The sequence below is a fragment of the Cataglyphis hispanica genome, chromosome 1, assembly GCF_021464435.1.
Source record: "Cataglyphis hispanica isolate Lineage 1 chromosome 1, ULB_Chis1_1.0, whole genome shotgun sequence".
NCBI classification, from domain to species: Eukaryota; Metazoa; Arthropoda; class Insecta; order Hymenoptera; family Formicidae; genus Cataglyphis; species Cataglyphis hispanica.
This window is the reverse complement of record NC_065954.1, coordinates 164,964-186,980: the sequence shown is the minus strand read 5'-3', so window position 1 is coordinate 186,980 and position 22,017 is coordinate 164,964. Positions and strand designations below refer to the sequence as shown.

Here is a 22,017-nt window from a genome sequence, read left to right as displayed (position 1 = left end):
CAAAATTGTAACGATGCATCCCCTATCGTTTTTAAAATGTTGCCCGTCGGAAGTCTGTCATCTGGCGAACACTAGCCGGGCAGGAGCAGAGGTGCTAACCGCCCTATTTTTAATAAACACATATGCGGCCGTTATACGGCAACACGACCGTCGAGCAGCGCCGAACGCTCTCGAAGAGCTCCGAGTGCCACGAGCTAAAAATCCCGCGTCATTTCTCCCACCCCGAGGGAGACGTTAAACGACGCAGGTACTGTTACTCGACGGATATAAAAAGCCTGACAAATCTCAGATCTGTACCAGACCGATACCTGATTCCGCTCAAGCAGTATGTACAAGACAATATCAGAAACCGTTCAAAAATCGTCGAAAGACAGGGAAACAAGAGGTTGACGCGTTCGCAGCCGTCGAGAATTCTCGACTATCTGCTCCAGAGATCCTTCCGAAAACCTCCGTAGAGACCGAGAGTGGACGAGTTTGCCACTCTTCTCGAGTATCCTCGAGCTTTACGATCCTAACACTCGACTATCCGAACTCCGCGCACGGACATCTCTCACGAACCTTATCTGGGAGCACGAACCGTGTCACCGATATCGACGCTTGTACCGACTGTAGGTCGCTGCACTGCAGCTCGCGCCGACTACACGGCAAGACACAACGCGAAATACTGTACGCGATCTCGCGCCTACCAGTAAACGCATCATGCCGCGAGATACCGTATGTGATCTCGCGCTTTGTAATAAACCACTCGCGAAAATGCATTGTAGCGACTTCACCGCCCACATCACAGCGCGCCTCGCGCCTACAAGCACGCGCTGACAACACGCGCCCGCCTCATCGCGTGCGACTCGTGCTACGAGCCGGGACTTTTAACGGGACGCGCAAAAACACTGTCTAGACTCGCGTCACAACACCACGACTATTATCTATACTTTTGTAACAGCTATCCATTGCCGAATAGAGGCAAAAACGACGTGCATTTCACCTCTCGTCTTATCACTGTGTCTCAACCCTTCACGAATCCTGATCCCGGTTGCGCTATCCGCGAACCGCTCGTGAAGCAACCCGTTACAATTGTAATATAATAGACAAGCTTGAACAACGAATTTGGTTTCAGGATACAAAAATTATTCGAGATTATCATGTCCTGTCCGAGATAGTCCAAATGAAATAAAATTTGTCAGCCTGTTTAAATAAATGCACAAGCATTTCAATTATATTAAAAAAAGGTGATATAAATAAGTTGTTTTTATTAAAATAACAAAGTAAATTATACAAGATCGTATTTTACATAATTTTACACTATTGCATTATTTATTAGTGCAATTCAATGTAAATAAGAAGATGATAAGGATTACTTTGATAAATTGATGATTAAATGCATCTCATTATGGGTTCTTAATTCGTTCTACTAAAATTAGTTTTTATTAGTTTCTCAGTTTATTAGTTTTCTTTACGATACATAGCTTACTTCAATAAAATGTAAATAAAGGAAGATTTAAAATTTGCAAAATATCTAAAATAATTATTTCGTATAGTACACACTGCATGTGGAACTTACAACAAATTAATATTATATATGTATATGTTAGAATAGATTAAAATAATAATTTTAATCTATGTTAATCAATATTAATTGTACAATAAAAAGAAACATATAGAGATATTTATTTACCAAATGTTTAGAATATATTTATATAGAAGTAACAGTAAACTATTATAATTATTATTAAACAATAATATATCTTTAGTGGAAACTGGTTTGGAACGTTTAAAAATTGTGGTTTCTCAATGATGGATTCGAATAAGTCATAATTTTCATATATACTTTAAATATATTTTCTCGCCAATTACGTGAAAAATTGTTTAAAATTATTTTATATAATATAACAATATTGAATAAAAGATAAAAGTAAAGAAATAAATATATAGTAAATATAAAAAAATTTCTACCACAACTATATGTGACTTTTTACAAACAGAAAATTAAATAGGGAGGTTAAAAGAAAGTTTGTTTTTACAAAGATCTAAATATATTTAAATCAATCAAGACCAATATAAAATAATGTTCTGATATTAATATTCCACAATAATCTTTAAAAATTTGATATTTGAAATAACCAATAAATATTACAAAAGTATAAAAAAGTAACATATAATACGTTTCTACAAGTTTTGTATGTACATGTCGATATGTACTGGCCTTAAAAGTTTATATTTGTTTAAATAGGTTAAATTACTATACCATATTTTGAGTTTCTGTTTTACAGTTACGCGACCTGCATGTTTTACGTTCTTTCTCTTTTCCTTTATCATCAATATTATTCAATCTTTAATAAAGTATTTTTTCCTATGTTGCATTGGCTGTTTGCATTGGCACATTACATACACACACATACACGTTTTCTCGCACGCACGCACACATGCACGCATGCACGCACGCACGCACGCACGCACACACGCACGCACGCACGCACGCACGCACGCATATATTGAATCACACATATAATGAAATAGAAATATAAGTTTTTTTAATATAAATTTTAATTATATATTTAATTTTTTTTTAATTCTTTATTTTTATCCTAACATTCTTATCATTATTTTATAATATTGTCACCAAAATTATATATCACTTTTCACTTATTTGTTTATATATTAGTCATGCTACTTTCTCTCTCTCTCTCTCTCTCTCTCTCTCTGTCTTTCTCTTTGTTTCTCTTTCTCTCTCTCTCTCTTGTTTTCTCTTTCTCTTTTTTTCTCTGCTTGTTCTTATATTGTATTCATTGCCATTATTATATTCTTTTATTTGTTTTATTTTTATTTTTTGTATTTTCGTTTTCCTACATGATAATCTCATTTATGTTGTATAAAATAAAAATACATAAATTTATTTATTTATTTATTTACGTGTAGAAAAATAAGAATAAAATAGAAGAATAAATGTTGAACAAATATAAAAATATAATAATGAGAATGAAAGAATAATAAATGAACAAAAGAAGAGAGAGAGAGAGAGAGAGAGAAAGAAACGCAAGTGAACGCATAAGTGAATATGTGAGGTGCATGAAACGATACATAGTGAGCGAATGATTAGAAAGAGACAAATAGAGTATGATTGAAAAAGAAAGATAGAGAAACTATGCAATAATGTTAGTGTATGCGTACTCTGCGTACATGTATTTTGCTCTACACACATGAAAGAGACGAAGATATTACAATTATGTCTTTGTCATGTAAGATTGCAGCTCTGTCTATCGCGACATCACGCAACTAATCTACTGCTCTGTTTTATTCTTGAGTCTCGATTTCGTACACACACATATGCACGAAAATTTTGGATGCATTATCTTTTTTACAAAGCTTCTAAACTCATTTCTCTAAGTTCACAGACAATTCACTCTCTAATGAAATGCCGGGTCTGGTGGCTACTGATTAAGCACGTGCAAATTACAAATCTTTTATATTAAGTAAATGTTAAGCAGAAGATAACAAAATTGTAATTTTGTAATTTTTTCTCACTTTTTATGAAATCATATTTACCAGAGTTGTTATTATATGTACTTTAATTATGGAAAAGAATTTGTCGATATTTATAACAAACAAAAAGATTAAACATTTTAACTTAATATTTGCGTTTTTATCGGTAAAACAGACTTTACGGATGGCCTTAATCGATGAATTAAACCAGAGATTCTCAAACTTTATTTTTTGCGTACTCAAATATCTACACAAACAGACACGTACCATCAATTAAAATTAAGATGAAGATGTAGTGTGAAACATGAACATAGCGTGCGTGTACTATTAGCTTAAGCAATGTTAGAACACAAAAAAACCTGCTATGGACTTAATTGATTTATTGCAGAAAGTGGGCAATTCTTGTCGTAGTTCGCGTACCATCAGTGGTACGCGTACCATAGTGTTCCGGAGTCGAACGCGACACGATCGCCCAAATCTTTTAGATGTAAACGCTCAGAGATGAGCGAGAAGCGACGTGTAACGCGAATCCGCAGATTCGCTGGAGGATAAAGAATTTGAAATGATTGCTAGCGTGACGTGATTTTAAGAGTATTTTATTTGTTAATAATAGGAGCGAGCGATGGCACGAGCCCGCGAAACTGATCAGATATCTTGATAATATTCTTTTTTGATCTGCCTTTTTCTGGGATTTGGAAATCTTGAAAGATTTCTGTTAAAAATCCTAGCGAGAGCGGAAATCTTGCACGCGGCCGTCGGATGGAATTTAACACGAGGCAGAGAACATTCGCGATGTGTATAACGAGCGTCTACGAACGCCACTAGTCACAACCACAACTACACAGTGAATAATAATAAGTACGAATTGAGGCGTTTCTTACAAGAAAGTTTTACACTCGTTCGCACACGAGAATGTTAGTTGAGCAATACACAACAATAATCCTTAGCTCTCTCGCTACATTTCGCTACATACTCTTATCGCGGAAGGATATTGCGCGAAGGATCGCGATAAATAAGGAAGATTCATTCGTTTATATAATAGTACGAATAAATTTTATTTTTTCAAAAGTATATTTTTATTACGCGATGCGTAAAAAATATAAAATATGTAAAATAAACATGGCGACTGCTTGTCTCGCTCCGTCCTTCTTGCGCATCTCGCTTCGCTCTTATCGCGGAGGATAAATAAAGAAAATTACGCGATAAATAAAGAAAATTCATTCGTATAATAGTACGAATAAATTTTATTTTTTAAAAAGTATATTTTTATTACGCGTAAAAAATATAAAATATTTAAAAATAACGTGGCGGCTGCTTTTAAAACGGATAAAATATAAATCTTATTGATAAATTTTTTCTTTAATAAATATTTCAATATACTTAATATGCTCCTCTTCGTCGTAGGGCTCGAGCCCGAACACCAGAGAAAACCGTTGAATATTTTATGATAAATGCGCGATGAACATCGTTCGAATTAAACGTTATAGGAGTAAGAGAGAGATGTGATGCTATGTCACTGTTATATCAGTAATACTAATATTATATATGACAAATACATTTATTTAAATATAACAAATATACTTTTAAAAATAAGATTTATAATTAAATATTACAAATTATATAATATGATATATTAATGATATATGATATAATAATATATTATATGGTTTATAATACATATGATATACAATATGATATACAATATGATATACAATATGATAATATATGGAATGTGGTTTGTAGGTAACATGAAATGTAGTTTATAATATAAATTATTATACAGGCTGTCTGATAATAATCACCCCACCCGTAATGTGCAGATAGAGTAGATTAAACCAAGCAGGAAAGTCCTTTACCATTTTTTTGTATAACGCTTAATAAAAATTAATAATTATTATTATTGAGTAAAGTCTGGCCAATCATCGCTGATCTTTAGCCGGACGCACATCGATGAGCCGCGCGTCTAGTGTGCGTGAGCGTTTAGCTGTTACAGTGGCTCATCGACGTGCATCCAGCTAAAGATCGGCGATATTGGCCAGATTTTACTAAAAAATAATTTTTAAAAATAATTATATTTTTGTATAACGCTTAATAAAATTTCTATCCGTTCTATCTGCACATTACGAGCGGGGCGATTATTATCAGATACCCTGTATAATACATTAAAATTAAACTTAAATATCGCTTAAACCGTCGCGTCGTTCCAATCACCAATCGTGCAGTTTACAGACGTTCTCCAATGCGCAATTCTTCGCGTAGTATTTGCAGCAAAGGGTTTGCGAAGCGTTCAGGGTTTTCAGCTGTCCGATGTCTTCGTAATCAGCGTCGATGGTCTCGACAGCAACATAGCGATTCTCGTCGATATTCTCCAGGATCTCGATAAATCACTTCTTTTTTTCGTGGCCTTTGACATATATTCGCAATATAAAATCAGGACTGGTTCCACTGTACACGGCGATTCAAACGAGACTCTTCATTGATCATAATCGACGTATCTATTGTACCACTGTAATTGATGGTTGAGTGGTTGATAGTCAATTACCAAGCTTGCATTTCCTCCACTTTCATTAACAAATCTCACAACATTGGCGCGCGGAAGATGTGATGCGTCAAAATTCCATACTGTTTTTCAATATAGCTATTTCTTTTACCACGAATTTTTCGTTAATGATAAAACTCTGAAGATCGGCGAAGATCGCCGAAGATTGGCATGTCCATCATCGTCTCAAATCGGAGTTAGAATACTCGCTTCTCTAGATTTCCTCTTTTTAAGCATTTTATTCTCACTCCATATTTTTTTATTTATCTATACTAGATTATTCTACACGATTCTGCGCAGAATATTGGTGAGCGGATTATACTCCACCACTCGATCGTGAATAATGAGACAATAAGCCGTAGCGTTAGAGGGAACGTTTTCCGTGCAGTCGAACTCTGTACGAACGTCCATTGTGGCGCTCTTGATTCGTTCAGTCGAAAACAGTCGATAACTACTGTCGAACCATACATTTTAAACGTTTCGTCTTTATCGCATCCGTATTACGTTTTTCGAAATTTTGAATACATGTCGGATACAGTACGGCGATTTTATTCTTTTCAAAATTCAGATTCATATAGGGATAAAAATTTGAATTAAGATACAATTTGACGTTCAGTTTGTAATCGTCGAACAGGGAAGGATCTTGAAGCAGAACGTTCTTCCTTCCGGATTGCAGCGCAAAGATAATGTATCGCGATTTCTCGAGCTGCGTCGCCGCTTTGACCGCCCACGAGTGTAGTCGTACTCTGCAGAAGCGGAAACACGTAGAGATCCCACGAACAAAAAGCGACGCTCAGATATCTTCCGCTATCCAACGTACAAAATAGCGCCAATTTATTAACATCATTTAACAATGCGCCATTCACCATTATATCTTCAATAGAACGATCTTAGGTTCGTGCGTTGCGTACAATGCGAGATAATTGTGATCATTGCGCGCTCGTATCAGGACGAGTTCGTGTCGTGCGTTGATCACGACGCGCTTGTAATCTTCACAGAATCCTAGCAACATGCTGAGAGATACGCAAAAGTTAAAATCGTCTATCGCCGAATGACTCTCCGCTGCGGCGTTCTGTAATATATTGCTTCTCTCGACCGTCAGCGACGTGTAATTCTTGATCGTGTTCGTTATTCCGATATTTCTGCTTCGATCGATCTCTACCCCGTCGAGCTCGTAGCGAATCTCCTCGAACATAAACGCGGCGCAATTATTCGCCAGCCTTCTCGAGCTTTTTCTCTCTACGTCCGATGATTTCTTCGACTCGAGTCTGCCCTCGATGTAGAGGAAACTCTCGCACGGTAACATGGACAGATCCTGTTGTTGTAGGAGTTCATATCTCGTCGCTATTTTCGAACGTGATAAGTTGTATGTGTAAGTTTCGATATTGATGATGCGATCGTCGAAGACAAATTCTTAAGCGATGCTTAAGATATCGCTCATTTCGCTCTCATAGACAAGCCATTCTCGGGACGATAAAACCCAAGAAATGCAGAAAACGCTTTCCTTTCGCTTTCTTCTCTTCGCGTTTAGGGACGACGTTACGGGAACGATGGGCGCGTTTCTCACGATTGACTCGTTCACAATGACCATCGCAAGTGTCTCTCTACCTTCTTCATCACGCATGCGTATTGTTATCTCCTCGCAGTGAAAATCGATCGATTTTTCGTTCTGGTCTAAGACGCGCACGGTTATATCGGTGTAGCACATCGCCGATATTGAAAGAAATATATGGAAAGCTAATGAGATATAAATCAGCAGGCGAAAGAAAATAAGTGGACAATCCATGGGAAAAAGTGCGTCAAGGTAGCACTGGAAAAAGTACATGAAAATTCGGAGGAGACATTCCAAAGCGACGAGAATTCGACGCCGAGTCTATATAAAGAAAAAATAAAAGAAGAAATAAAAACTTTGATTTTAGTTCAAGTGTGCAAAAGTGTTTAAAGTTAGCACTTTTCAGCATAAAATTGCACTTTCGAGTGTATGACTATTTTATCCGTGAAATTATATGAATTTTGCGATTTTTATATTTAGTTTGATGAGATATAAGAGACTGATTTATTTTAGAGTTTGCGTAAATGTCATTAATATTTCATAAATATATATATATATATATATATATATATATATATATATATTTATGAAATATTAATAACATATCTAGAATTAGAGTTATTACAAATATATATTTTTAAATAAATATTCCTGTTTAAAAATAAAGCGTTTTAAAAATTATTTAATATATTTTATTACAATAGTAAGTTTTATGTGATGATATATATAAAAGAAAAAAAAATAAAATATACATAAGATAGATACGTGCGTGAAAAAGTGTTTATTAAGATTATTTGTGTTTGATAAATTAAGTATAAGTACGTTAATTAATATATAAACTTTGTAAATATCTGTATTTAGGTTAGTTATGATCTCTAGATATAAAACATGTGAAATAATATATTATAAAATATTTATTTATAAAATAATAACCTTTGAAGTAGTTTAGGAAAACGTATAAATTGGCTAAATTGAAAGAGGTTCTAACCAGACGTCGAGCCGCCGAGCGGCGAGTAGTAGTGGGAACGACGGCCGAGAAGTCGGGCGTTTGAAATCGAGCGTCCTATTGGTTGAGAAAGTCCAAGAGGTAGGAGGACTATATAAGAAGGTGGAGAAAGTACTCGAGAGCGTCTCCGGCAGAAAGTCTTATGGTGAGAATCCGCGATACTCGGAGTTTAGAAATATGTAATACGCAATAGAAGTTTTCAAAGTTCGAAACGTGTAGTTTCAAAAAGGCGATTGTTATTGATAGTTAATTAATAAAAAGCAGTAATGAGCCTTCTCCGGTGAATAGTAAAACGTAAAATATCCGCAATGCACAGAGTTTTGAAATCAAAATGCGAAGTAAAGAATCTCTTAGTATAAGGGACGCGTACGTCGTTAAAAAAGGCGTTTTGAGTTTGCGAATCGATTGTGAGCATGGTAAATTATCGCGGGCAAAACGAAGAATCCTGTACCGAGTAATATTCGCGAAGATAACTGCGAATTCGAGTGATATTGCGCGATAGACGTGCGAGACAATGAAACACTGCTTGTAATAAATCTCGTGCGATCATGAATAGCGTGTTTGAATACTTTGTAACGAAATAGAACTGTGAGATGTGAAATAAACGTTATATTAATTATTGTTACTGTTGATATAAAAGAAACTGTGAGTGATTTACTTACCCGTAAAATATCCCAAGTCCTCTTCACAGTAGAATTTCCTGAGGCGACGAAGCAATATTCGAGGATCCTGAACGGTATCCAACGGCGATCTGAAAAGAGAAAAGATTAAATTAGAGCGAAAACTTAGTGTTCGGTCGTTCTCGCTTGTTCTTTGTTTAGTATTTGTTATTCAGCAGAGAAACGAACTATACAGAAGGAATATACAGATGGAATCCGTGTCCAGCGGCGACTTAAAACAAAAAAGGGATCAATTAAAAATGATTTAAGGAGCAAAAATAACAATTACGCAGCTGAGGAGAGATTCATCATCCTGACGCGAGCGAACGGCGGCCATTTAGGAACTCGGAACCGAACAACCTTGTTCGTTGGGAGTGAAACGAACTGGCGGTCATCTGAAAAGGTAGGAAAAATCTATTAATTCTCGGTTCCAACAAATCTCGTCATCGAAGTCCCAACTTAAATCGCCATCGCATCCAGAGGCGGAAAATAGGCTTAAGGACGCTGCTTCGTCCTGATAGCGTGAGAGTCAGCGACATCGGTGGGCGCGGACGAACTGCGCTCGACGAGCGATCTGACATTATAGCCGAAAATTTTTCCAATCATCTTCTCGGAGAAATCTCAGGCATAGTTGCCCGCAGATGTTCTAATCGCTCGTCTGCTGGGAGCTACGAGCTTGTATCGGATAGTCCGTATCGCGCCCGAGATAATCCTCGAATTCGCGCGACAGCCGAAGATTGCCGAAGCAGTCGTAGTAGATCGCGTCGTTGCTCTTTTTCGCGTACCCAATGAATGCCCGATATCGACGCATTGTCCAAATTCACGATATCGCTCTCGTTATGGCGCTTTCGCGCCGGAAGAGCATCGCGCATAAGCTTCTGAAGTGAGGCACGCACGAGAGTATCGCGGCGCGATTCAACTGTTTGTTAGTTGTTATGCCAATGGGTGAGAGGAACCCTAGTGTCTTACATGAAGTTTTTTTTAACGCTTCCTCTTTTTCTCGTCGAAGATGCACCGCTTCCATGTTTGTAAGGCGTGAGGTATAAACCGCGACCTTCCATTGCGCGATTGTAATGCTGCAGCTCCTCCAATCGTCGTCGTGTCGCGTTGCCGTCGTTCTCACCGCTCTCGCAATCCCCGTTGCTCCTCCAGCCCAGAACTCCCAATAACAGTAACAGGGAATAGAAGCCGCCGCGTTTCGCTATGGAAAGCATTCATTTCCCCATAACGGTCATTCTCTTCCTACCGCTCTTTTTTCTCTTGATTCTCGCGGACATATCCATTCCGAGGTTCATCTTCATTTTCATAGCTGCCCGTCGAGGCGGCTGTATTGCCCAAGGTCGAGTCGCTCGCCACGATACGCTCGTGCGCTCTTTCGGCAAGCGTTCAATCAGCGACGTATCGATTGGCGAGGTCACTGCTTCGTGAGTGCGCGATGTTGTGCTCGCGGCAGGCCGCGTCCAACGGATTGACGCCTTGATCGTTTCGCGCGAGTCTCTTCGCGAGACGGCGCGAAGAAGACTGCCCGGCGCGCAGAATTGATAGCCCGCATATGTGCAGTTCGAAGGGCAGCGCGTTTATCGCTCTGTTCAATAAACCCGCACCGCCGATATTATTGGTTACACGATTCTGCCTCAAGAATTGCATTCGCTGCAATCCTTAATGAGCGGTACCGGTCCGTCGATGTGCGTCCGTTGCCAGGGACGATTGTATGGTTCCAGGCACCGACGATACCTGGTGCGCCGTACCTCTAGGTCCGCTCTTATATGTTCGGGCAATTTCTTCCACTTGTTCCACATAGTGACCGAAGTATCGCAACAGGGTCGTTTTCGGAATAAACCACAACTGCTCAGCGGTAAACTCGAGAATGTCGTCGCTGTCTAGTAGTAGGATAAACATCTCGATCGACAGCGGACGATTGGTTATTGCGCGATCAACGACGATCCATTCGTATATAAATAAGAGGATCTCGCTCTCGTTTCGCGAGTGTTTCGCGCACGCGTGCAGTCGAGAGAGATGCGATTGTGCGGCAGCCGATCGCAATAAAAGTGATGAATCTAGACGGTAAAGCGCGTCGTCAGACGATGCGGGAGCGCACAGACACGGCCGTCTTCTACTGAGTGCTATTTGTTGCGTCATTTGTGGATCCTCTAGTTGCAGTAAAACAAACGCACGATAAATCTGGAAAGCCCGGCTTGCGCTTTGAGAACGTTTATGTTTACGAAATCGTTGCAACAACCGAAACATTTAGATATTTAGATATTTAGAAAACTTATTGGCACCAATGGAGGATATCAGTTATTTTACATTTTCAAATAACTCTGACGTTATTCTGCCTAGCGAAACACTTCCAAATTCAATATTCTTGTTCGATAACGTAGCGTACGATAAACAGAATGCTGTCAGGGAGTACTTTGCAATGGATCGACACTCGAACGTCGATTGCTTCTATCTGTGTCAAACGTACGCTAAGCTATCGAAATAGTATTGGTACAAGATAACATGAATTTACTGATTCCCTTTAAACAGGACGGTACCAGTTTGCGTACGATGATCACGTGAACATCAATATGTCATACAAGAATTTTCACACGCTTTGTCGCGCGTGTTGGTAAGGCAAGTATGATTTTCTAGATGAGTTGACTAGTTAAAGACAGCGCGCTTCGCAACGGCACATATAGACAAGGATTTAACGAGTTTGCCGTACCGTAGAGTGATCAGTCGTCGCGGCTCTCGATAAATAGCTCTTTCTAGAAAAAAAAATGAAGAGGATTGCGTGGTTCTATTTTATTTTATATTTTTATATTTTACATTTTTATATTTTATTTTATATTATTTTTATTTTATATTAATATTTATAAATTATAGCGGTCAGACTTTGGCGTTCGCTTTTAATGTAAAACGTTGCAACTTACGATAAACGGTTCTTCTTTAAAAAAAGGGTATTTTGTTAGAAGAATTTTTATTTTGTCGGTACTTTTAGTTTTTTCCGGCGTTTGCCTTTGTATATATGCGCCGGTTTAAACATGTCCCGCTCCCACGATACCAAAATATTCCGTTCACATGGAATGCTATTTGTTTATAATAAATATAGCAGCCGCATAAATATATCGGCGCTCGTCTTTGTATATACGCATCGGTCTTGGATATTGGAATCAGTGAACCTGCGTCCTTTGTGGAATTACATTTTTATGATATCCGAGGATATCACATAACACTATCTCATGAAATGTGAGAAACGTTCATCGAAAGATGTGTCGATATTGAGCGATTCCTGCAGTTGAATACACCTTTGGCGTAAGAATTGAATATCTAGTAATGAAACATGTTAAATTACATGATGCAGGTGTCGTAAAACTTACAGTAGACGATTCTTGCTTGTACATAAAATCATTAAGGGGATCCTTAAGCGACTGGCGAACTCCGATAGGTTAGCGCCCTCATCTAAATGTAACTAAATTGCCGATATTACCGGCATTTGTAGTTCCGCTATTACCGACAGTGTTAATTTAATTTAAACATGCATAATAGAAGACGCAATTTTTCCATTGTGTTCCATATATTCAAATGAGAATATTACAAGATATTTTTACTGCTTTATCGTCTGGCATATACATCCAAACATATCTAAGCGTATGATAGTAAAATATACATGTGTCTTTATTGCATTTGAACACAAATTGAATATTGCTTACATTATAACGTTTATTCTTCTATGTATTTTAAGAGAAATGCCATTTGGTCATTTGTGTCCATATTTCTATATATGAGCCGTTTATTTTGAAAGTGGCCTAAGTCCATTTATCTTCAAATCGAGATATTTAAGGGTTTGCGTTTCAATGAATTTAAAAATATACGTATAGGACACTAATGAGTCATCCTGCTTAAGTGTATCTAAGGGTGTTAAATTTATAGTTCCTATTAAAATAGTGGCAATTATTAAGTGAATAATATGCGTTTTCTTATCAAGAATGGAGTTAGGCCACTTTCAAAATTAACAACCAGATTCATTATAAAATTTGAAGGTGCCCAAGTCCATTCAACATAATTTAAGATGCTTCAAATTGAAAAAAACAATACTGAATTTATTTTACATATCTTTAAAACACTTCAGGAACATAATTTATGCGATTCAATTAACTACATAACGTGCAAAATTACAAACATAAGTTTATTACAAAACAATTTACTACTCATCTACATTTTGTGCGTGTGAAAGGGATTTGAAGTAATCATGATGTTCCGGTGGTATATATCGTAATAGGTCCATTATGTCCTTGAATTTTACTGTTGTAATTTGTCTGATATTTTTATACAGTGGTGTCAATACAATATTTTCGACCTTTCTTGGTCTACCCCGACGTGGTAATAAATTCAGGACTTTAAAATTTTTATTCTTATTCATTGATGTCTTATAGAAAATTTTATACGGTTCATTTCTGACAAAACGCATCCAACATATTTTTAGCCAGTTTATTGATTCTCCATCAGAATTTTTACTCTTTTAAAATTGCATCTTCTAATAATTTTGTTGATACAAAATCTTCTTGTCTCATTTCATTTACAATAAAATTATTACCTTTCCGACACTTTTTCATAATCTTGTAATAATCTTGGGGAACGAACAATAAATTATTTTTTTTTAATGACATTTCTACCACGCCAAAATCTCTATCATTTGGTAAAAACGAATGTCCTGATATTAAAAATTTGTGATCTATGATTTCCACATTATTTTCCAAAGATTGGACAATTTTTAACCACATTAAAGCTATTTTAATGTTTCTATTTTGCCCGGTGCACATGTCACTGTAAGCTATAATGTGTCTTTCACTTTTTAAATTTTTAACATGTTTTAGGATGCATGAAACAATTTCTTGAGCACCTCTGGATGCAATAGTTTCATCCCAAACGTACATGTAAACATTATCGTTATGAAAATTGTGAATGCCTAAATTATATAATAAATAGAACATACATATTGCGTTTGTAATATGCTACTGAGGTAGTCAACTTGGGATACGGTAATGCTTTTTGCAAGTCGAACGAGAAAGCAAAATAATAATCTGAATTACGTAATACTTGCTCCTGATCTTGTTTCAGTGAATTCCTAGCTGATTCTGCTAGTCTTAAATGGACATCGTGTTCTTCTGTAAGTTTATTCTTTTCTTCATCATCATTCGATGCTTTAATTTTGATGTTTAATAAGTCGCATTTTTGACATGTATCTTTGCGCGGTTGGTGGAAATGTAAATCAAAATCTTTTTTAAATATTTTTCTGTAAGTCCACTCATTAACGGCTTTTATTTTATTTTCCTCGCAATAAAGCTCGTATAAATTAAACATTTTCCTAAGAGTTAGATCAGGATGTAGATATCTTCTATTAGGATTATGAGATCTAGTATAATGGGATTCAAATTTAGGAAAACTATTAATATAGTTTTGAACATGCTTTTTTCTTTCCTCAGATAATTTTCTTGATGATCCAACCATCATCCCACGTAAATCATTGCCTACATTTGCAGAGTTTAATACTCGTTTTAAGCGTCCTTCACTTATTTTAAAAGTATCTAAAAAGAATTTTTTACAGACGGGAACTTTTCCGTTTTTAGAATGCAACAAATATCTAAAACTCCAATTTCTTGGCAAACCTTTTCCGTTTGTTGGACGTCTTCGTTCCACAATTTTGCGCTCGACAGCTTCGTAAAGCAATACATTTTGTTTGTTAAAATTTCCCAAACCCCAAAACTTCTCAAAAATATTCTTTCTTTCTTTTTCATCGTAATTTTTTGTGCATGCATTCCGACAACGGCAATCTTTGTTTTCGAAAATTTTTTCCGGTACAATATTTCCGGTTTGAGTACAATATCTTTTTCCTGAATTCCGTTTAATCTTTCGCACTTTTTGGATGTATGATTCATCAATTTTTTCTCTATTGTTATTCATATCTTCATCCCCTGAAGACGAATATTGTTCTATAATTCGGTTTCTTTTTCGATTTTTTTTAAAATCATTACTTACTGTTCGAGATTGCAACGATCTCGAACTTCGCGTTTTTGTTGCCGCGCGACCGCGTCATCGCCGCGCGCGCGATGCGAGGTAGCGTTTTCTGCGACCGAGCGAAAACGCGCGGCAACAACAAACATCGTCGCCCTTCTCGAAGGATCTAAGGTAAAATTGCGACAAACAAGTCACCTAAAAACTGTCGGCGGAAATGACTAAATTTCGGGGACCTTCTGGATCCTTCGAGAAGGCGATGACAGTATAAAGGTAAGCCGCCAACCGAGCGCGGCGCATTCCGCTCAGAGTACTTTTGACGCGTGTACGCTACTCGAGTGAAATAAAGAGTCGGTCTCGTTTAGTGAAATAGACATATTTCAGTGCCGTTGTGTGACTACCGGAGTTATTCCGAGACAGACGATTTATCGCTGTTCATCCGCCGCGTGCGAATTACAATCGTATCTCGCGTACGAACGATAAAGCAAAGTGTTAAGATTCTATTCATCTTAGAATCGAGCGCGTCTCGATACTCGCGGGTGTCGTTGTCCGTCGGCCGTCTCATTTCGCGCTTGTCTCTTTTGGAGCACGCTCGCTCGCACGCTGGCTATAACTTTCGCTCTCACTTACTATTTCTTCTTCACTATCTGAACTAAATAATAGTCTTGTTCTGTTCTTCCCCATGGGTGAAATAATTTCTAAAATTTAATATTAATTTTTAGGTTTTATATTAATTAAACGTACTGGTTATTCAACTAAAGCAATTGTCCAAAAACTGAGGTTAACTTGTAAATACTAATTAATTAAAATTACCTTCATCACTACTTTCCGACATTATCAATAGTAAATATATCTTGATTATTTAAGTATAAATGGAGTTAGGCCACTTTCAAACTACACAGTTCGATTATTGAATTAACTCTGAAAACTTATGTGTCAAGAATTATCGTATTTGCTCGGATTATAAGCAACCTGAAATGCTTTACTTAAATAACATAAAGTTGTACATGTAACCATGATAACCGGAAAAAATTGAAAAACGGAGTTAGGCCACTTTCAAAATAAATGGCTCATATATATATTTATGTGTACATATATATAATATATTTTATATATGTATAAAATATATATATATATATATATATATATATATAATATATATATAAATAATATATAAATAATATATAAATAATAAATAAATAAATAAACGATATAAATAATATATAAGTAATAAAAAAAATAATACAAAATTAATACAATAATAAATTTTTATCATCTTTAGTACATCGATATAATCGATATCATCGAGAGCTCAGTATTATAAACTTTTATTATAAACTTTCTCACCACATAAATGTGAATGTTTTTATATTAGTAGGACATAAGTGACACATTATGTGATATTTGTCCAAATATTAGTAATCCTCTCCAGCTCACGAATTGATCGCCTCTGGCATATATTTTTAACTAAAGCGCACATGAAAAACGCATTTGGTGTGAAATATTTTTAAAACAACCAGCTCACGAATCGCCTCTGGCTAATTACTGTACCAGTAACTACTAAACTACTTTTAAAATACTAATATAATAAATTTTAAATATGTAATTATATGTAAATACATAATATATATAATTGTTGTATGTGTAAATGTTTATGTATTTGTAGTATAAATTTTTAAACATTTACAATACATTACATATTTATCGCAATCGCGACAGAATAATGAATTTACAATATTTTGAATATTGAATTTCCAATATCTTGAATATTGTAAAGAGTAGGCTCCTTCATCGCCTATTTTTGTGAGACACAATCATATATTTTTTTATCTCTCCAATAAAGATAATCTTCGGATTTATTTCTTGATGATATTTTTTTGTACATCATGATAAGCTTTATGAATACTCTAATAAATCTTTATCATCTTTAATATATCGATTTAATCGATATGATCGAGAGCTCAATATTATAAACTTTTTCATCACATAAATGTGAATGTTTATATATTAGTAGGACATAAGTACACATAATGTGATATTTGTCCAAATATATCCTCTCCAAAATATTACAACAAAATTTTTGACAATTAGAATGTTTTGGATATTTATAATATAGAAAGGGCCCCTTCATCGCCCATTCCCGTGAGAACGCAACCAAAATATATTATTTATTTATTTTGTCTCTCCGATTTTAATTTTTTAACATTGAGGCATTTTTTTTGCTCATATACTCTTACGAGTATTAGGACATATTTTTAAATGATAAATTATTTATCACTTTGGAAAAGGCAACAGTTTATTGCCTTCTATTATTATTATTCTATTAATTTTCAAAAAATGTTTTCTCATGCATTTAACATTTTTGGAATATTTTTCTTCGCAAGGATTGCCTCCTAAGACTACTGTTGTGGCAAATCCTGCAGCATAAATTCCACAATTCGTCCCATCAGGTTGTGTTTCAACATTTTCAAAAATTATGTCACTTGAGCTTACAGTCGGATAACGAAGATGTATATAACTTTTTTCTTTCGCTACCAATTTATCATATGTACAGCCAGGTAAACTATTGTACACGCGAAGTTTGGTGCCTTCAAAGAAAATACATCTCCAGTGATTACTACAATTTCCTCTAATTATTTGTACGCTTTTTGTCACTATGACTAGCTACAATTATGTGAGCATATTCGAAATATATCACACTTTGTGTTTCGAAAGAAGAAGTTTGTTTTATGATGCGTAAAAAATAAATCCAATGATTCATCATTTAATTTACTTGTTACAGGCAAGACATTTTGTATTGAAGAAAGGGAAGCAAACGTATGATCTAAGACATTTTTATGTCTTATCATATCCTTTTCAGTTATATCTCTTTTACTCGAATGACTTATTATATATAGTCATCGTCTTGCTCTTCATTTAGAGCAATAGCAACAGTATCAGTCATTGTTACTTCCATTGATGAAACGTTCGATTTGAATCGTTTGCTATCTTCCACGTCATTTTCACTTTCTGTAATATTTCTTCTACTTTGACTACGTAATTTTTTTGTTGCTTCTTTTTTAGCTTCCATAATATATCTCGGATTTCTTATTGGCATATGTCTATTATAACGACTGTCCAAGATTTTTGGAAGCATGCATTCGTTATAGAAGCGTGTTAAGAAAGGCAACATTTCCTTTCTCTAAAAAATATTATCATTATCAATACGCAATATTTTCATGCTTTTTGGAATCCAAACAGCAAAAATACAATATTCTCGCTGTGTAATATTTAGCTGACCTTGAATTTGATAATAATATCGGCGCTTCCGATTCATTTTGTGCGGATTTTTTTTTCAAAGATACCTTTTAAAGAAAGCAATAGCTTTTTGTTAAATTTTCAGCTGACAAAGGACATTCGATTTCCTAGACCATTATCATCAATAAGTCCGTCAGGGGAAGCACCCAAGCATGGATTTTCAGTATCGATGAATAATCCACAAGGTTTTATTTCTTCATTTAATTGTATGGCCAATTCTTTCCTTACTACTTCTTCATTCTCGCGACCATATATTGTGGCTGCGGTATCAATGAATGAAGGATATAAAATGGCTTTTACTGTTGCTGCGCAAGATGTTATCAGTCTCATGCGACATATGGTTCCAAAATTGGATGCCGTCAACATTTCTCGTCTCAATGATAACCATAATTCAGATTCGCTCTGCTTTCTTGTTCAAATTCAATTTTCTGCCAATTTATCTCATTTTTCAACAATTTTTTAAAATGGTTTTGCTGAAGATGTTAGATTTTATCAGATGAAAGATCTGGTTTTTGCGATTGCGGACCGTAATAACAATGTGCTCCTGGCTTTCGTTTGAATTTTTTTTGTTTTCTTTGTGCTTCTCGAGATTCTCTGGTTTTTGCAACTTTTATTTGTCGTCGCTTTTCCAGATTCTCGATAATAGGCGGAACAGTCTTACACATGCTTTGATGTACTTGTATAAGTACTTGTTGCGTATTGCAATTGTATTGCACAACTGCTCCAGCAATTCTAGCATTATAGGAACCTCATTTGCCAAAATTAACCCTTAGCGCTCCGTTGGCTCCGCTACGGAGCCATCCGTCATTTGTTCCGTAACTCCGTAGGCTCCGCTGCGGAGCCCAATGTTTTTATCATGATTACGCTTAAGATGCTACGGAATCGTCGGCGTTGGCAATTGTTATCTGTAGTTAAAACGTGCTCAGTCTTTCTACTGTTACGATTGAATCATTTTTTGACCCATTTTATGGTTAGCAACATGGAAAAAAATAATTATTATGATGAGAATATAGAGTTGAGTGATAGTGAAGATGTGTTTGATTTTCAAGTGTTAGAAGATATTGTGGAAGACAATGTTGATTATAATTCTGACACTTCAAGTAGTGGTTCCGAAATTATACTACCAAAGAGACGACGAATGATAGTTATTGAAAATGAAAGCGAAGAGTCGCTGGAAGACTTAGATGAATGGCGCGATGTCACGGAAGAATTAGATATTCCGGATAGAATACATTTTAGCGTATCGCCAAAGGTCATTGGACCACAAATTCCTACAAATATTGTACAGCCGATACAATATTTTAAATTATTTTTTACAAACGAACTGGTAAATGAAATTATAAAAGAAACCAATTACGCAGAAAATGTTCTAAAGAATAAAGAAATATTTAGTAATTCTATTTGGCAAACGTGGCGTGCGGTGGAAGAGGATGAGTTTTGGGCTTTTATTGGAGTTATTATAAATATGGGTACGATACCCCCGGCGAATATGCAGGAATACTGGTCAGTTAAGGAGAATAGTCGCATCTCTTTCTTTAGCAAAATATTTACAAGAAAGAGATTCATGCAGATATTCTGGATGTTGCACTTAAAAACACTGGATCCTGCGAAAAATGATATTAGAACACGTATTCAACGAGCATCTAATTTTTTGGAATATATAAACTCAAGATTTTCAGACTATTTTATACCTGGAGAAAATATATGCGTTGACGAATCTGTAGTTAAATTTAAAGGAAAGATAAGCTTCATCACATACAATCCCAATAAACCTACCAAGTGGGGCATTCGAATATACGTTCTAGCAGATTCCGAAACTGGATATGTGTATAGCATTCTTCCATATTATGGAAGTATCACTTCCGAAAATCTGCCAAGGCGAAATTTACTGGTCAGCACCAGAATTACCCTGCATCTGTACCAACAATTATTAGATCGGGTACCTACCGCAGAAGGATATCATATGCATACCGACAGGTATTACATTAGTATACCCTTAGCTGAAGAATTAAGAAAAATGAAATGCCACTTGACCGGTACCATACAAACAAACAGAAAAGGTGTTCCAACAAGTCTGAAGAAACCAAAATTAAGAGAAAAAAAAACTGTCGCATACAAACGAGGAAATACAATGCTCTTAGCTTGGAGGGATAAGAGAATAGTAACGTTATTGAGTAACTGGCATAATGTTGGAATGATAACCACTAATAGATTTATTCGAGGTGGTACAAACGAAGTAATCGAAAAGACAAGTATAGCTGTCGGGTACACAAAGTCGATGGGTGGTGTTGATCGGGCTGATCAATACGCCTCCAGTTATTGCTTTTTGAGGATGTCACTTAAGTGGTGGCGGAAACTATTCTTTTGGGGAATGGAGATGTCAATAATTAATTCATACATCTTGTATAAAACTGTACAGCACAATAAAAATGAGAAAGCACTGACGCATTTAAAGTACAGGAAAATTTTAGTCGATCAACTCGTAGGAGATTTTCGTCAGGAGAGAACAAGAGTTTGTACATCAATTTCTGAAATCAGACTACGGAAAACTGTACATAATGAGGAAAGGTCCAAAGAGGGACTGTGTTGTGTGCTCTACAAGGAAACAAAGGGATGGCAGACGTCAAACAAGTGAATACTGTGACACTTGCCCAAGTAAACCCAGAATGCACATGGGAGATTGTTTCAAAAAATATCACACCATGGTGAATTACAAAATTTAAAATTTATCTTTCATTTACAAGAAGAAAGTGCATATGTATAAAATAAATAAAATCAAAAACATTCACAAGCACGTGTAATTCTTCTCATTTAAAATAAGACTCCTTCTTCTCACTCATTCCGCTGCGAAAATGTGTCGGAGTTGCTGGTAGGCAGTGGTACAAAAACGTGCGGAGCGCTAAGGGTTAATACGCTTTCCGCCAATTTGTTTGCAGATTATCGAGTTAAACGATTCTGCTGGATTATTTGTTAAATTTAATAATAAATTGTCGGAATAACCACTTATATATTTGATAGCATTTTCTATTTGTTTATAGAGACCGTATAATTTTAGAAACGGTACATAATTTTTTTCCGTTTCATCACAATTCTTTTTACATGTATGACCACGTGTTTCATATTGCTTATGTTCGCCAAAAATATGGCTAGGAATGTTCAATATATCTTTTTGTAATTCCATAGCCTGACAATGTTGAGATTGCCTTTCTTCTCTTCATAGAGCGGTTGCCTCTATTATTTCTTTTCGTATTTTTTTAATGTTTTTTTGTACAACATTTCGCATCTCTATAAAGCCACGCTGTCTACGTATTTTTGATTGAGTCATTTCAGCCACAGCTTTTAGCTTCTTGCATAAATTACGAAGCAAATGATTAGTGCATTCTATTTTTCTTACTCTAACCAAAGGGTATGGTCAGTTATCAATAATAGCCTGATAAACGCTACTGTCACAATCAGCAACAACCATTTTATACATCAAACCATGCATTTG

At 35.8% G+C, this 22,017-nt stretch overlaps 2 protein-coding genes across 2 annotated transcripts; one reads left to right on the top strand and one right to left on the bottom strand.

Moving 5' to 3' along the window:
* Nucleotides 1-13,422: 13,422 nt before the first annotated feature.
* Nucleotides 13,423-16,114, bottom strand: LOC126852592 (uncharacterized). Its single transcript, XM_050597553.1, has 6 exons — nt 16,044-16,114; nt 15,861-15,928; nt 14,885-15,190; nt 14,212-14,803; nt 13,813-14,120; nt 13,423-13,613 (listed from the first exon to the last, which is right to left on the bottom strand). Exons 3-6 carry the CDS (start codon nt 15,177-15,179, stop codon nt 13,423-13,425), a joined length of 1,386 nt encoding a protein of 461 aa, XP_050453510.1. The 5' UTR covers nt 15,180-15,190; nt 15,861-15,928; nt 16,044-16,114.
* A 3,392-nt stretch (nt 16,115-19,506) lies between these two features.
* Nucleotides 19,507-21,162, top strand: LOC126852584 (piggyBac transposable element-derived protein 4-like). The gene has a single exon (XM_050597540.1). The coding sequence runs from the start codon at nt 19,507-19,509 to the stop codon at nt 21,160-21,162; it is 1,656 nt and encodes a 551-aa protein (XP_050453497.1).
* Nucleotides 21,163-22,017: the final 855 nt, after the last annotated feature.

Bases quoted from the DNA above. Each gene is read 5' to 3' on its own strand.
- LOC126852592 (XM_050597553.1), bottom strand. From the start codon at position 15,179: ATGAATAACAATAGAGAAAAAATTGATGAATCATACATCCAAAAAGTG. The intron at 14,804-14,884 runs GTTTGCCAAGAA...AATTCTTTTTAG, and splicing joins ACGTCCAACAAACGGAAAAG to ATACTTTTAAAATAAGTGAA. The intron at 14,121-14,211 runs GTATGTTCTATT...TATTGCATCCAG, and splicing joins GCATATTACAAACGCAATAT to AGGTGCTCAAGAAATTGTTT.
- LOC126852584 (XM_050597540.1), top strand. From the start codon at position 19,507: ATGGAAAAAAATAATTATTATGATGAGAATATAGAGTTGAGTGATAGT.